Source organism: Sander lucioperca, chromosome 24 (genome assembly GCF_008315115.2).
Source record: "Sander lucioperca isolate FBNREF2018 chromosome 24, SLUC_FBN_1.2, whole genome shotgun sequence".
Classification (NCBI taxonomy): domain Eukaryota; kingdom Metazoa; phylum Chordata; class Actinopteri; order Perciformes; family Percidae; genus Sander; species Sander lucioperca.
In genome coordinates this window covers 5,697,663-5,714,756 of record NC_050196.1, presented here as the reverse complement: position 1 = coordinate 5,714,756, position 17,094 = coordinate 5,697,663, and the positions used below count along the sequence as shown (strand labels likewise).

The 17,094-nt window shown below is 39.2% G+C and overlaps 1 protein-coding gene across 22 annotated transcripts in view; it reads left to right on the top strand.

The window, feature by feature from the left end:
- dmd (dystrophin) overlaps positions 1–17,094 on the top strand; it is a 458,768-nt gene that overhangs the window by 123,865 nt on the left and 317,809 nt on the right. For all 22 annotated transcript variants that reach the window (XM_035998529.1, XM_035998533.1, XM_035998526.1 and 19 more), the window contains 3 exons: positions 6,481–6,573; positions 9,574–9,654; positions 13,460–13,552. In XM_035998529.1, coding sequence (XP_035854422.1) covers positions 6,481–6,573; positions 9,574–9,654; positions 13,460–13,552 — 267 coding nt within the window. The remainder of the gene's footprint in view (positions 1–6,480; positions 6,574–9,573; positions 9,655–13,459; positions 13,553–17,094) is intronic.

Genomic DNA, 17,094 nt, shown 5'->3' with positions numbered 1-17,094 from the left:
GGGGTTGAATTTGTTTATAACTCTCCCGGTCAAATGATATTCAGGCTTAAGTCTGGACAGCAAAAAAACACCCAAAATGTGATTTTTGCGAATGGGTTCCATGGGTCAACCACTGGCCAGGGAGGGATCTTTCCTCTTCAGTCACAACCAGTGGTTGCTTCTTTCAGCAGCCTCTGCTAGAACCTTTGTTATTCTCCTGTTTGCCTGTCCTCTGACTCCCAGCTCCCTCAGAGGTTTTGCTGCAGAGTTGGCCACAAATCCTCTGCATCCCACCTAAACTGGGCGCACCTTGGCGTTACAGCCTCAACGTTCAGCCTCTGATGCAAGGTTGGAATATTGCAGGCTTTTACGTTTGTGGGCTTCTTCAAACGTCCTCCCAGGGGACTGTCAGCTCAATGATGAAGACAAAACAGGCCACAGACCAGAGGACAAGGTCAGGTCTCAGGTTGGTGCTGGCAGTTTCCAGGGAGAAGGTGAGCTTTCAGCCCAGATTGACAAGCATCTTCCGGTCCCTGGCAGCGCTCAGTGGGCATGATTCTGGTCGTTGGGAATTTGTGAATCTCTCCTCTCCCTCCCGGAGAAAGGGCATTTGCCGTGGGAGTGTTGGCCGTACATTGTGGGGCAGGGCATTGATAGTTGTTCTTCTGGATTCCAGTTCAGCTGCCAGGCATCTCAGGACTTGGTTTTGCCTTCAAGTGTACCTGCCTTGTGTAAGGCTTGCTTTACAACCAACTAGTGCTTGAGGTTTGCCGGAACTGAACAGAGGGGACAGACAGCATCTTCTCCTAGCCATAGGTTTAGGTTTGCAGGGGAAGGAAGGACATCATAAGTGGCCCTGATGAGGAAGCTTATCATGTTTGCCTCTTTATTCCACTGGTCTTTCCAGGTGATGTTCCTATTCTCGATGCATTCACATCTTGTCCAACAGCCTTGCTTGGCTTGGGATACAGCTTTGGCTGTCCTGGCGGCTTCTTCTTGATGGCGCCCCTCCTCGATCACAAGCTGCCGGCGCTCCGCTGGCGTTACTTTTTGCCAGGTGGGCTTTGGTATTTCTAGCCCAAACCCCCCTCTTTCCTGCTGTTCCTGCCCCACAATGTCTCTGGCTGTTTCTCAATCTCAAGAATGCAAAGAACAGACTTGTAATCTTGGGGAGAACGTTCTTGCTGGTTGTTCTTGGAAGAATGAACTCGCAAGTTCACAAGCACAGAACACTGTTAACAGTTTGAGACGATGCATTCTTGCTGTTATTGTGCAACACCCCCAGCACAGAGGCTACATACAGTGCTCCAAAATAACAGCTAGAAATAAAAACCACAGCAATATAACCACTTTATATTTAAACAATCTCCGGACAAGAAAACCTCATAATGTTACAACTATTGCAATTATATTGAAAAATAAAACTTATTGAGCTTTCATTTTTTTTGTTTATGGTTTAGCTCAAACACCCCTTACTTATTCAAAAGAGTGGAACGGGATCCCTACTATTATTAGTGTATTAGTTTTAGTCAGTTAAAAATAAGTACAAAAATAAGCATGCCTCTCTGAATGGGTAGGCCTATGCGCTGGCGTGTCCTAGGTGTCCCTATTAGTGTTATGTGGAATTATCATTTCTATATTATTGTAGTGCACTGTATATGCCCAGGGACAACAGATGGAAATTAGCAATACAAATTTGAAACGTTGGTGTCCCCCCTTTAGTCTACATAACATGCCATAGCATGTTACCACTTTATGTACAACTGTTAATTGATTATTGAGGTGGGTCTTAGAAGGACTGTGTTGTGATCTGAGCCACCCAGGGGGGCCCTGGCACTGGATGAGTAAGATTTGGGGATGGAGCCGTAGCACAAGTCGATGATTTTATTTTTTCGTGTTGGACAGGTACGTCGCATCTGGTGAGATTTCATCCAATTCTTGGGTGATATTAAAAATAATATCTGCTGCCTTGTTTATGTCTGCTCTTGGATGTATGTAGACAATAGTCAGAAATATTTGTGGGAATTCACGGGGAAGATAGGACGGTCGCATAGAAACTGATAAAAGTTCAATATCAGGAGTGCAGATCTTTTTTCTTACCACAGTTGTTTTGCACCATCTGTCATTTATCATGATGCACACGCCCCCTCCGTGTTCCTTGCCTGTAGCCTTGCTGCATCGGTCCAAGCGTACAATACTAAATCTGTCCGGACAAACTTCGGAATCTGGCACGGTATCATTAAGCCAGGTCTCAGAGAAGGCTAGGACACATGCTTCCCTGTATTCATGCAGATAACGAGTGTTTGCTCGCAGCTCGTCTGCTTTCCTTTTTATCGATTGGACGTTTGAAAGAATGATATTTGGAATTTTTGTTTTCCCTCGTTTTCTCTTGTATTCCTTGTCATTGAAAGTTCTTGTTATCTCTGTGGGTATGTTTGCATCGGTATGATTCCAATCGCCTGCATAGGTGCTCAGTTGTAGAAGAAAGTCTCTGTTGTAGCGTACATGTGACTCCGCGTTGCTGGACGGTTCACTTGCCACGCTGATAACAAACAATATCGACCCGATTATTAAAACCAACTCCCATACGCAACTCATAGTGGCTTATGGTAACGGTCCGTAAGACAGTGCATCTAATGATGGTTTGTACTGAAAGTGATCGCAACAAACTAATTCAAACAAACAAAAGACGAGACAGACAGCCAGTACTGCTGGTCGCCACTGTGCATATCATGATTCCTCCTGCGCTTTGCCATGCTTTTGGAATGATCTTTTTTTCCCCACACCACTTTCATTGTCAAAATATTTCAGGACACCCGGAGCATTTTTATAAAGCCTGTATGTGATACAATTGGGCCGTGGGGTTGATGCCGATCTTGCCCGCTGGACCTCTTTCCATGTTGGGGGCTTTGTTTCTATTTGGTGTTCAAGACAGGGATTAGTGGCATGTTTTTTTTTTTTTTAAAGGTTATTTTTTGGGGGATTTTCCCTTTTATTATATAGTGACAGTGAGAGAGATGGGGGATGACACGCAGCAAAGAGCAGCAGGTCGGAATAATTTCCCCCTGGGATTATTAAAGTATTTCTGATTCTGATGGCACTGTTAGGGTCCCGCTCTTCTCCTTAGCAAAGAGGGCGCTTGACGAACTTGTAGGGATCTTTGTAGAAGTCAGTTCTTGCCCGCTCCTTTTTCTTATGCTACTTTCTGAGATTTTCAGCTCGTCGCAGGGTTGTTACCTGCTGTTCCTGCCCTGATGGAGTTTAAGGCCCTTGTCTGAGGTTACCTTTGTTCAACCACAAACACAGATTTGAAGTTTGTGACCAGGTGGAATTTGCAGATTGCCTAGTGCAGTACTGATCTTCTGTTTTATAGTCGTTTCTCTTCTAATTTCTATTATATTACAGTAACAAAGAATTGTAGGGCTAATCCTGCCTCTCCAGCATCATGCAACAAGTTTTCATCAACACATTTTATGTCCTCTCTTGGAATGCACCTGCATCACCCATAAATACATAAATGAATGTGGTGTGTTCATTGCTTCCACCTCCATTACTTTCTGAAAAACAGTAAGTGTGCAATTTTAATGTAAAGGTAGTGTTTTTTATTTTACATTTTTATAGCTGTGTATATAACCTTAGACATCTTACCTGCTCTTTTAATGTACCTGTCCACTGTTTCTCTCAAACGGTACAGTATCTTTATTTACAAAAAAAGGCTTTCTGAGCTTTCCCTATATATACAGTATGTGTTCACTAACGAGTCAAACAAGATTCATGATTCTTTAGTTATAAGTACAGATCACTTTCAAATTTCAAGTCTGGAGAGCTGCAATTATAGGAACATCAATTCAGCCCAGATAACAACTGAAGAACTGTCTTCATTGTTAGAGTGTACTTGAAATATGAAGAAGGCCGTCAGTAAATGGACAAGAGAGAGACATTTTTAATGGGTGTGTTCATTTGTGTGTATTCTGTTTTCCAGTGATATTCAAATGTGCATATTCTTTTTGTGCCTTGATTCCTGTTCTTTTATCTGTGTTCACCTGTGATTTCTTCCCTTATCACCTACAACAACACACTGTCCACAACCCATTCAAATAATCCACTCCTAACACACACACACACACACACACACACACACACACACACACACACACACACACACACACACACACACACACACACACACACACACTGCCCTGGTGAATTGAGAATGACTTAAAAACGTTGAGTCTCACGGCAATGCCGAGAGGTGTAGGTCGAGGGCAGAGAAGGATGTAAAAAGAGAAAGACAGAGGAAGGAAAATAAGAACATAAGAGAAAGAGAATGAGATGTGAGAGAATGTGTGGGGGAGACAGAAATGAAAGGAAAATGTTAGAGAATGAGACACTGGTAGGAAGAAGTTGTTTCTCACAAGATTGATAACTAAATTTCTTCATTATAGAAAAATACTTCCCCCCCCCCTTTTCATTTTTCTTTCTATATTGTGTTTATTCTTTTTCCTCACAGTTCTGGGTTATTTCTACTTTTTCTTTCTGTCTCACTGCCAATGCTAATGCATTGTAGATGCAGGAGTGGAGACTTCTACATGGCAGCCATCTTTGTAAAAGTGCATGATCTATGCCACAGTAAACAGGACAGTAACAATGTGGGGAAGATTTATGATGTCATTTGTACATGATGCTGCTGGGAATACATACAGAAGAAAAGCTTTACTTACTTGTAACACTAATATACACAGAATTTCTCAACAAAAACATTTATTGAACACTTCACCAATCTACACTTGTATACTTCAATTAAAAATGTATAATGTAAAAACATACTGTATATTGTATAAATAATGTATGAAAAATATATTAAATGAACGAAACAGGTGAGAAGAAAATAAACTTTGGCAAATAAACTTTTAAATGAAAAAAATAAAGTTTAGTGCACTTAGCAGCATTTATTAAACTTCTGAGAATACAAATCTGCAAGCTTCACAGAAAGTGACATGTTATTATTAATCTCAACACTATTTCCTCCTAACTCCTGTTGAATCACATCAGACTAGGGCTATCTAAAGTCAATTCTTGTTCACCTTGTTTGTTAGATCATTGTTCATTTGTTGAAGTGTTTTATCTGTGTTTTGGGGATCCTACTGTTAGGCTACATGTCCTGTTGACCTCATTAGGATCTTATCTGAGCACATTTCTGTCATTCAAACAACTCTTAGTTGTAATTTAAAACTCGTCCAGCCAATTTAATAAAATTAAGGGTTTTATTCGTGCTCGAGTCCATAGATGCAGTTAATGGATACAGGCACGGAGAACGATTAGCTCCGTTAGCGGTTAGCTAGCTCCAGTTAGCTCCGTTATAGGAGTGGATGAGACTGCCACGGACAGGGGTAACAACCAGACTCTGATAAATGACATTCGGGGAGCTTCCACAGCGGTGTGGCCGCGGTGTTTTGTACAGTTTTATTAGTACAGTTAATCCCAAGGCAAAAACACCAGCAATATGCTACTGCTAACGGTAGTGTCTGAGCCTGAAGTGACTGCGCGAGACACACGGCGCAATACTTCACGAGGGGAGGGGCTGGAGGCAGCTGGTCTGGGTATGCTGTAAAAAATGTTGCCTATTCATGTTTTTAACACTAGGTTGCCCGCAGATGCGCCTGCCTATTAATCGGCTTGATATACTGGAATATTGGCCGATGCCGATTATGTTAAAAAATGCCAAAAATCGGCCGATTAATCGGCCGGCCGATAAATTGGTCGACCTCTAGTTATTGTTTTAGAGTGGTTTTTTTTCGTATATAGGCCTACTGTATTGTTTTGGGATTATAGCGCCCAGTTGTGCCTTATATGTGCATACTTTTATTATAAAAATGTCATAATATGTACCTGAACTAATATTTATTTTAAACAAACTTGATTGTAGTTCCCTGCTATTTGGCTGTTAAGGGAAACAAATAAAACATGTTTTTTCAAAGGTATTTTATATGTACTGAATTTTCTCCTTAATTCCTCCTATTCCCTTTACTCTGGCACCTGTGAAGGCCCAGAGAAGACTATCAATGTATTCAGCCTGCAGTGTTTTCCAATGTGAAGTAACTGCTAGCTTGTAATCCAAGATTTACCAGCACTGATAAAGAACAACCTCTTGGGTATTAACTGCTATCTTCACATTTGACACAGGGCTGGTTTGTGCTTACTATAAGATGTCTCTCTACTCCCAACAACTCTGATGTGGTTTCAGCCAATAAGGAGCAAAGTCTCTAGTAGGGGGATCGAACCTTTGACCTTTACATGGAATAAGTGAATTAACCTCATGTTACTGCCTACAGTTGTTGCTGTTTCTGGTCTTGCAGCCATGCAGCCAAATGCTTCTACAGACTTAAATATTGCAGAAATGTAACTTCGTATTAATAAACATGTTGAATCTTTGGAATGTTAAGTATGAATGCACATTATGTTTAATTTTAATTGATAATTGTATGTGTATCTGTGTTTTAGACAGGAAAACCACCCGTGGAGGATCTGTTCTCAGATCTGTGTGATGGAAGACGCTTGCTGGAGCTGCTGGAGGGGCTGGCAGGACATGAGCTGGTATGAATACACAAACACAGACACAGAAGCACACGGTATAAGCCGGCACATGTCCATAAATATAGAAACAAACCAGATGCCAGACTTATGCCAGACTTTTAGGAGAGCAATACTTTCTCAGTATTGCTCTCTGCCATCAGAAGAGGATAGTGTTAAAAAGAGGAGCTAGAGCAGATGGCTATTAACATGTGCCTAATGGAAACAGAAATGTCTGTCTTATGTCTCATGCTCTATTATTTGGCACATTGTTAGAGGTAAACAATACAATTTTTTTAATCCTCAGTGTCGTTTTAGTTGGCTCATTTTAGGGGTAACAGGGGAAATTTGGACCCTCCGAAATGGATAGCAAACATACAAACAAATAGATTGTGTTGGGTTTTCCATTAAAACCAGAACATCATTGGCATATAATGCCACCTGGCTTCAATGTCAGACTTTCCTCTCATTTTCTAAGCTTTCACTATCATTTTTATGTTATTAAATTCTTCAGATGATTAAAGAAAAAGTTGTTTCAACATACTAGATTAAAGGGGTGATAGAATGCAACACCGATTTTACCTTGTCATAGTTGAATAACGACAGTTTGGTGGGTAAATAGGACATACATAGAACCTCAAAATCCCATTGACACCTCTTTCCTCAGCAAATCTCACAATTTGAAACTTTGGCTCTAGTCTCTAGCTTTGTCACACCCCAACATTTACATAGGCTACACCACTGATCTTAGATCAGGTAGTCTTCTGAATGGGTCGCAGATCAGATCTCAGAAATTGTATACATTGTTCGTCTCCTATTTCATCACTAAATTCACTTCTGAGACTTTTTTATGCGAGAACTCAACTATGTAGAGGTCAAATATGTGCCGTTTTACGAAAATTGATGGCTAATTGCAAATTTTGTCCGACTGTGTGTCGGAGTTCAGCGGCCGGTGCTGCCTCGCCGCCTGGCCTGTCCTCCTTCACAGACCCCGGCCCGCTGTGAGCTAGATGGAGCTCTGTCACGGCCGGCAGTTTCTGGGTTACTGGACTACCAAACGCCGCTGCCCTGACAGAGCTCCAGGGCCTGCAGCTCGCTGCTCTCCCTCCCCTCTTCCTGCTAAATGTCCGGTGTGTGTGAGTGAGAGCGGGGTCAGTGAGCTTGTTACGCCCGCAATCTCTTACCACAGGTTCCAGTTAATCTTATAATGGATATGTGTTTTGAGTTATTTAAACAAACGATCAGGGAAATAAACGCCTCTTGTCCGCGAGTCTCATTGATAGAGCCCACGGTGAGCTGAATGGAGCTCTATCAATGAGATCTAGCTAGCCTCCTCCTAACGAGACCTCTGAAATTCACAAAAATGCCTTAAATTGAAATCGGACAAAAGTGTTAGCTTTGTAAGACCTTAGGGTAGCTGCGATATACATGCCGTGACGAAATTCAAACTGTAAATATACTATAGTTATGCCGAAAGTGTACCCGGGGTCTGTGAAAGGACAGGCCGGGCGGCGAGGCAGCACCGGCCGCTGTCACGGAGCTCATGAACTCCGACACACAATCGAACAAAATTTGCAAATAGCCATCAATTTTCGTAAAACGGCACATATTTGACCTTTACATAGTTGATTTCTCTCATAAAAAAGTGAGAATTTAGTAACGAAATAGCAGACGAACAATGTATAACACTGCAGTGTGTGAAATATGAGACCTGCTGTCTTGTCTCCACTGTATGTGTATGTGGTTCGCTCAACCAATCAGTGCGCAGCTCATCTAAATATTCATGAGCATACCATATTTGGAAGAAAAGCTCTCGTTCCAAATAGGGCCAAAACACAGGGATGAATTAGGACCCATTTTCAGCCCAACCAATGTTACATACCCTATTAGGAGACCTTAAGGAACAGTGTGAAATACCCTATATAATCATTCTATCACACCTTTAACAAAATTAACAACACTGGGTTGAGGTGATTCAATCTATGCTGTCATCTTGCCAGTCAATCACGTGACCTCATAGCTTTAGCAAAGCTATTCTTAGAACTTCACAATAGAAATAGAAGGCTAGCCTAGGGTTAGCACTAATGGAATTCCCAATTGGGTTTCCCAAAATATTTAGAGCTCAATTGCAAGCACCATTGTGGTTCAGTAATGATCGAGGGTCACTTACGTTAATTTAAAGAGGCTGTTCTCAAAATACTGAGAAAAAAAGTGGGCTGGGATTGCTTTCACATGGCTCTCACACTATGTTGGAAAATGGTACCAACTTGCTTATGCTGGGTTCACAATATATATCAGTGCTTTCCAACCAGGGGTACTTGTATCCCAGGGGGACTTATGCAGTTGCTAGGAGGTATGTGGAAACATTGCAAAGTAGCTAAATTAATATGAAAAAATAAAAATTACGATTTGACACAAGTTTTTGTTCCACACCACTAACTCTGCCGATCATACAGTTGTAGCTCCACGGCAGATAACCGTTCATCCAGCAGGTTAATTGCATTCCTTATTAGTAACACTAGCACTTCTCATTTGGAGTTTGTTCACTTGACTGACTGATAAGTTGTAACCATGCAAAACTCTCACATCACTGCCTCTGGGAAGGAAACACACACACACACACACACACACACACACACACACCTTGTTTTTCTTTTACCCTCCAGCTCTCTTCACCTCCTCCACCTTATCTGTTTGCTGGAATCCCTCTCTCTCTTCTTTAATTTTTCTCCATTTTTTATCTGTTATTGTTTTTCTCTCTTATTCTTTCTCTTTTCACCACCTTTCCTCCCTCTCTTTTCTCCCGTACTACTATCTCAGGGAGAGACATTATCATCTTGTTCTTTGTTTGATACTATCTCCTTATTGTAATGGCACACACACATACAAACACACTTTTATTGTAACGTGGCTCATGGATGCCCTTAAGCAAGGTCTATTTATGCCTCAATAATCTCCTGTCTGGTCTGGTCGTGTGTGTGTGTGTGTGTGTGTGTGTGTGTGTGTGTGTGTGTGTGTGTGTAGGTGAGGTTGGAGAGGGGATTCACACGCGTTCACTCGCTCAACAATGTCAACCGTGCTCTGCAGATCTTGCAGAAGAACAATGTGAGTATACCAACAAGTCCTGTTCCTAACCCATCGGAGCTTTTCATTAATGAGTGCCTATAGTGGTGGCAGGAAAAACAACCCATAGGAGCATTTCTGTCCTCATACCTAAACCTAACGGTCACGGTTTTGAACATGTTGTTAACATTGTTGTAAATGGTTGCAATTTGGTTAGGTTAAGGCAACAAAACGACTTAGTTCAATTTAGAAAAAGATTGATGTTTGGGTTAAAATCAATTCTGTTGTTACGTTACTTCACTTCTGTGCGTACTTACAACCCGTTCTCACTCCGAACTCTTAAAATATGGACGTTTGGACAGTGGCTGTCAGCGTCTGAAGCGACGCAAAAATCCCCCTTCAGCGTGTTTGTAGAACGCACCAAGGAGAGCAGCAGCTATAGGGTTTGAAGATGACATAGCATTAAGAGCGACTACGGTAGCGAGTATTATGAAAGCCCGAAAGTCTGCATAGGGAGGTTGGTTGGGGTGGTGGATGGGTCAAATAACACAGGACTTTCACCCAGGAGACCGGGGATCGTGTCCTGCGTGTCACGTTTCCTAAACCCAACCGCCGCTTTCTTCTTTTATTAAACCCAACTGTCCGCTCTTCTTTTCCTAAACCCAACTGCCCCGTTCTTCCCGTGTGTCATGGAAACGCAAGCCCACCCACCTTTTCCTTAACCTAACTGTGTCAAAAGTGACGGCAATAGTCCCGACCAAGCGCGTAGATAAAGCGTGTTTAGCTATGACGCTAAAGGAGACTTTTAGCGTCAATAACAACAACAAAGGCACCTGACCAAGCGTATTTTACGAGATGGGAGTGAGAATCTGTTGGTACTTCCACTAGTAATACATTGTACAATTTATATTTTATTGAAATTACTTCATAACCGTTATTTAATTTAGATTTTCCAGCTTTTTTGAAACTCAACAAAGACATACACATTTTCAACTCATCATTAAATTCATTCCATAATTTAATCCCCAAAACTGAAACACATCTATATTTTACATTAGTCCTCGCATTACCATTTTCAAAGATACATTATAATTACCTTCTCTTAATTTAAAAAAAAAAACAATAATAATACAGACAGGAAGGCCATTGTTCACAACTCAAAAAAGTATTTACAAGGTTTTTAAATATACAAGATCTGGATATTTTAAGATGATGGAAAAATTGTTGATTCATAATAACCAGCTTTATGTATTAATCTAATCGTTCTCTTCTGAAGTTTAATTATAGAATCTATATTGGTTTTATATGCATTTCCCCATATTTCTGCACAGTATGACATATATGGCATTACAAGTGAATAATATAATATATGCAGACAAAGACTCTTACTCAAGAAATCCCTGACTTTATAAAGAACAGCAATACATTTTAATATAATTTGTAAGAGCCAATTAGTGCTCTTGGTATAAATAGGAACCAATCTACAAGCAATAATTTGTCTGGAAAACCAACTACTATCTCATGGAAATAAATAGAACCAATGGTGTTAACTGCAAATATGACTTGGACTTTCATTGATCAAAAAGGTCAAAAGTGCGTCAATTACTCTACCCATGGAAGAGCACCTCAGGGGCTTAAAGCTTGGGCTTAGCCTCTACATAATCTATATGTGGCTTCCAACATAGTTTATATTATACTCTGTCAATTTCTACTCCATTTAAATACATTTTTATATCACATACCTGATACCACCAAACACCATACATTTAAAAAACCGTCCATTTGCATTTAGTTTTATTTTCATTTAGAGATAACCTATTTACATGAAACCATTTTTTTAAATGATTAATTCTCTTTCTATTGTATTTGATAATTGTTTCATATCCTCCCCTGAACAGAATCAATTTGTATTATATGAAAACATTACAAATTTCAAGATTTTAAATACCATACAAATATCATTTAAATAAAGTATAAATAACTTAGGTCCCAATACCGATTCTTGTGGAACACCACAGATTACTCATCTAAGATCTGATTCATTATTATTCATTTTTACATACTGGAACCTGTCATTTAAATAACTTCTTATCCAATGTTTGCGATACCTCTTATACCGTAATGTTCACATTTCTGAAGAAGTAAAGAATGATCGATTGTATCAAAAGCTTTACGTAAATCAATAAACACACCAACAGAGTGCTGTTTCTTATCTACTGCTGTTGCTATATTTTCAATAAATTCCATCGCTGCTAAAGATGTTGATCTATTGCTCCTAAACCCATATTAGTGATAACTCAGTAACATATATTTCTCGACGAAGTCATGGAGTCTGATTACAAATACTTTTTCAAGTATTTTAGAAAATTTAGGTAGTAAAGGTCTATAATTTGCAACAGTATGCTTGTCACCGTTTTTATAAATTGGAACCACTTTAGCCATTTTCATTTTATCAGGAAAAGTACCAGTTTTAAAAGATTTGTTTTATATATATATATATATATATATATATATATATATATATATATATATATATATATACATATATATAGTAAGTAAATGGTTTGAGAACATAGTCAATTACTTCTTTTATGAGTGACATATCGATATCATTACCATCCAGAAATCTTTATTCTTACACTTTCTGACCACTTCTAATACATCACTCTCACAAACTCCCCCAAGAAACATTGAGTTACTGTTGTTAAAATTCAAATTATCATCTTTAGGAAGGTTAATTTATTTTGCCATATTATTATATTATATTTAATCAGACATTATTTACATTTTCTGCCCCCAGCCCCCACTGTTTAACCCAAGTCGGCACCTACAGTATGCCAAATTTCATTATGTTTTACAGTGGACATTTGTCGGTAACTGAGAAGGTAAAACCTTTTGCTTATGCTGCAATTGGCTGAACTTTCAACGCCCTTTGTATCGTGCCTTAAGCGCTTCATCCTACACGGCTTTCTCACTCTCAAAACAGCCTAATTAAGCCTAAACGTTTATCTCGTGATAACATTTTGTACGTAGAAGATAAACTTTTAGATATTAAGTCGTACGTAGGAGATAACATTCCGTACGTAGGAGATAACATCTTGTACATAGGAGATCAACTTTTTGATCAACATGGGCCGCAAAAAAAAAGCTTTCATTTTGCCCTTCAGGGCTTCCATAGTAATAAAAAGTTAGGAATCCACAGATCAATCTGAGGGGTCACTAGAGGATGAAAGAAATAAGAAAAAGAAAAAAAAGAAAAATTTCTTGTTGGAGAAATAGATTTTTCTTACACAAAATGTTTATTTTACTGACTTATATGAAATATCAGGCTTCTAAAATCTTCATTAAAAGACGAGTCCTTGGTTGAACTGACTTTACACTAAGCCCTGGCCTCTTAGTTACTTTTGTTACTGTCAAGCTTTCTACTCTAGTACAGCATGTAGTTTACAGTGTTAACGGTGGCAGATTTAGCACTCAACATTCATGGTCATTTTTACAGAATGGGTATTTCATTTCACACAGAAGTAAACAAAAAGCAGTTTCTTATTTCTAGCTGATGGCCATTGATTTTGTCTGCTAAAATGACTGTCCTAGCAAAATTGTAGCTTAGTGTTAGCTTACTCAGCAAAAAAACAACCACATTGCTCTTGTATTGCAGGGTAGCTAGACTCCTAAACACTCATATAGTAGTACTTGGCTTTGATTCAATGGATTGATTGAATCAAACCTGTGTGATTGTTTTTCTAATGTGAACTGCACTAAATCATGTAGTAAACTAATATATTCCTTGAGTCTTGGAGGGGACTGTATTTTGTAAAATAAACCCATCTGTTCATCCCTCCTCTAGGTTGAATTGGTGAATATCGGAGCAGCAGACATTGTTGATGGGAATCACAAACTGATTCTCGGGCTCATCTGGAGCATCATTCTTCACTGGCAGGTGTGTGCGCATGCACGTGTATGTCTTTGTTAGTGTGTGTGAGAATGTGTCAGCATGTTGCTCTCTGAAAGCATTTTTATTGCAGTTGTATCTAATTTTGGCTGTAAAAGGTGTTTATTTACCTTGATGAGTATTTCCGGTAACACTTTCTATGACGCCCATGTCTATAATGCATTATAAACTTATGTGTTATAATCTGCTTATTGCACTGTATGGTTATAATTAGAAGCAATCATAAACATTCATAATGCTTTTAAACAATAATCACAACACATTATAAAGCATTTGATACTGACTTATAAGATCAAGTATCACAATACTTTATATTAATTGATGGTCATTCACTGACATTATTTTTTGCTAAACAAAATCCTTTGAGTTAGAAAAACATATGACACAGAATAATATTGCTGTATTGTTTGTTTATAATTCAGAAGTATTGAATTTAGACTTGGTCCTCAAAATGAATAGAAGTGAATGAGGAGCCTGACATCTGGGAGGAATGGTGGTGTTAACAGTGGATGACGGGGACAATTTAGGGAGTCACTTTTGTTGACCAAACGTTTACATAAATGTAAAATATATAATTATAAGTAAAGTAGAGTTGTTTTAGGTACTATCTTAGTTTTGAGAGTGAGTTTTATTGGGGAAACATTAAATTAGTTAAATGCAAATGTCCATCATTCAGTTGTTCATCAAAAAGGAGTGTCAAATTGGAGTACTCAATTTCTGTTATTACCTTTTAAACTAAATTAATTAATTATACATGTTGTGTGTTTATCTTACATATGTGTATTTATATTACATTAAAAAATGTAATCAAGTTAATCACAGTCATGGGCTGTGATCAATCACGATTAATCACAAATGTATAATACTAGGATTTACTTGTAAACTTGCAGTGTTGAAATACATAAATGCATGACAAACTGGTTCAAAGAAAGACATTCTTCAGTTTTATTATCTCAACCATTAACATTTATTAAACAAGTGTTCAATAACAATCTGTTGAGACATCCATATGAACTTGACATATTTAGCAGTAACCAAACTGTTACAAAGTGAAGTCTGCTACAAAGTCACAAAAAGCTTACCTGTCATTTTTTTGCATAGTAACATCAACTCAAATGAATGCAACAATAAGTAGGCCTATTTTGGAAATAGAATACCATAATGTATGTGAAGAGACAGAGGGAACAGTCTCTACATTCTTGGTTAAAGATAATTACTTCCAAGTGTGCATCTGTGCAACATGCCTCCTGTCAACCAATCATACAGTCTAGTTTTCTTTCAGTCAGTTGCTCAGGCAGACTAACGAGCTGGCCTCTTCTTCTGCAGAATGTTGCCTGCCAAAGAGAACAGTCTCTCACATGGCATTATTGATGCAGGTGTAACCAAGTACCTTTTGCAATATGGGCCAGCTTACCATATGCACCTTCTTGTGACAACCACCACTGTAGTGGACATGTTTCCATGCTGACACAGGCCTCTGCCTTGTACCTCTCTAGAGGGTTATCTGTGTACCTCATCATCAGACTCTGACTCTGATCCCATCAGTATGAGGGCCATCTTCTTTGGAAAGAGGCCTGTGGTGCACGTTCTCCATCCTTCAGCATCTCACTCAGCTTTTGCCACACCTCTTCCCTCTCTGTTCTGGGCAAGCACTTAAGGTCCTCCTTGAACCTAGGATCCAGACAGGTTGCTACCTTTAACCACCACAGGTTTGGGTTGTCCTTTCGCACGTTGAAGTCCTTTGTGAATGCAGCCTTGAAGGCAGGGTCAACATCAGAGACCTCCATTGTACGCAGGAGAGGACATTGTGCAGGTAGCACCACAGAGCAGGATACATAGTTTTCACCACCTAGGAGCTCAGTGATGTACCTCCAGGGCAAACACAGCACCACACAATTGACTTAATGACTACAGTTTTCATTTAGATGGCATCTATTTAGGGTATAGGCCTTAAACTATGTCTAGATAACTTACAAATTACTCATGTTTATCAGTAAAATAGGAGAAGACAGAGAAATCACATTACCTGCAGGGCTCCAGCAACGTTTCCAACTTTGCCAGCCTGTCATATTCAGCTGAGGTTAGCATGGCTAACTTGTGCTTTTGCTGTGCCAGCGTTGCATTCGTGGACCTTTGTGGTGTTGAATCTGCCTGATAATTTCAAGATTTGAATTCCAGTGCATCGGTACATCCTGGATGAGGGACTCCTCTATTAGTCCATGAGAAGTTTGCTGAGCTTTGTTTGCAGGACTGTGTCTGAAGTGTCCGACTATTTTACGGCAATTGGCTAAAACGCTGTCAAATCCGCTGTTCCATAAAGCCACGGTGATCACCCTTTGTATCATGTGTGCCACACATGGTAAATGCTTGAATGGTAGCGAGCGCTGTTTGTTCCTATAGTTGTGACTTTGCCCGTTATGTCGCACTCATATGCAACTTAGCTAGCGCATGCTTCGGCAAAATGCCTTGCTTCTGTTTTATCCATGCCCAAAGTGAATGAGTGCAGCTGCCAATTGTCATCGATTAGGCGCGCTGATACACAGAGGTAGTTATGATTACTTACAGATGTCCAATGGTCTCCAGTAAGTGCAATAAAAGTACGCTCTGTCAACTCCCTCACTTTCGTTGCTTTTTTAGTGTTGTACAGTTCATGTATTCTTATATGATGGGTCACCTGTGGTGATCTGATGTCTTGAAGACACCGGTCCTGAACTATGTTGATGGGCCTGCAGTCTGTAGCGACCCATGTAGCAATTGCAGTAGTTAGCTTTGATGTTGTTGTTTTGTTGACAGTGTTGTTTGACAAGCACGGCATGTTGACCCTGTCTGAGCACTAGCATCTTTGCTAACATCAACAAAAATATGTTGCGTAACCATCTGTGCTGCGATATTGGGAAGAGGTTGGGGTCAAACTTGATAACATTATTACTTTGCGTTAAAAAAAATTTTTTTTTAAATTAATAGCATGCGTTAACGCATTAACATTGACAGCCCTAATATATTGTTGATAATTCTATCACTTTGCTTAAAGCAAACAATGCCCACTTATAGTGACTTATAAGCTTGTAATGTATTACATCTGCCTATACCGCAGGAATTTCATTACTTCCCTAAAGCACTCAATGACCACTTAGAGTAACTTATAATAACATTATAATTGATTAGAACAGTGATTATAATGCATTATAACATTAGTACATATTTACAATTATAATACACTATGATCCTTGCAAAAAATATCAGTGAGCAGTATTACAGTATGATACTTGACCTTTTAAGTCATTATAAAATGCTTTATAATGTGCTTTATATTGATGTTATAAAGCATTATGAATAGTTATGTGTTTATAATAGTGTTTATCTATAATAATACAGTGCTATAAGCAGATTATAATGCATTATAAGTATGTATATAATGAGTATGTATATAATGAGTCAAACAAAACCTTGGTGTAACTTTGTAATTATACCATATTCAATGGAGCCCATTTAGAGGGCCACACAAAGATTTATAGTGAAGATAAACAAGC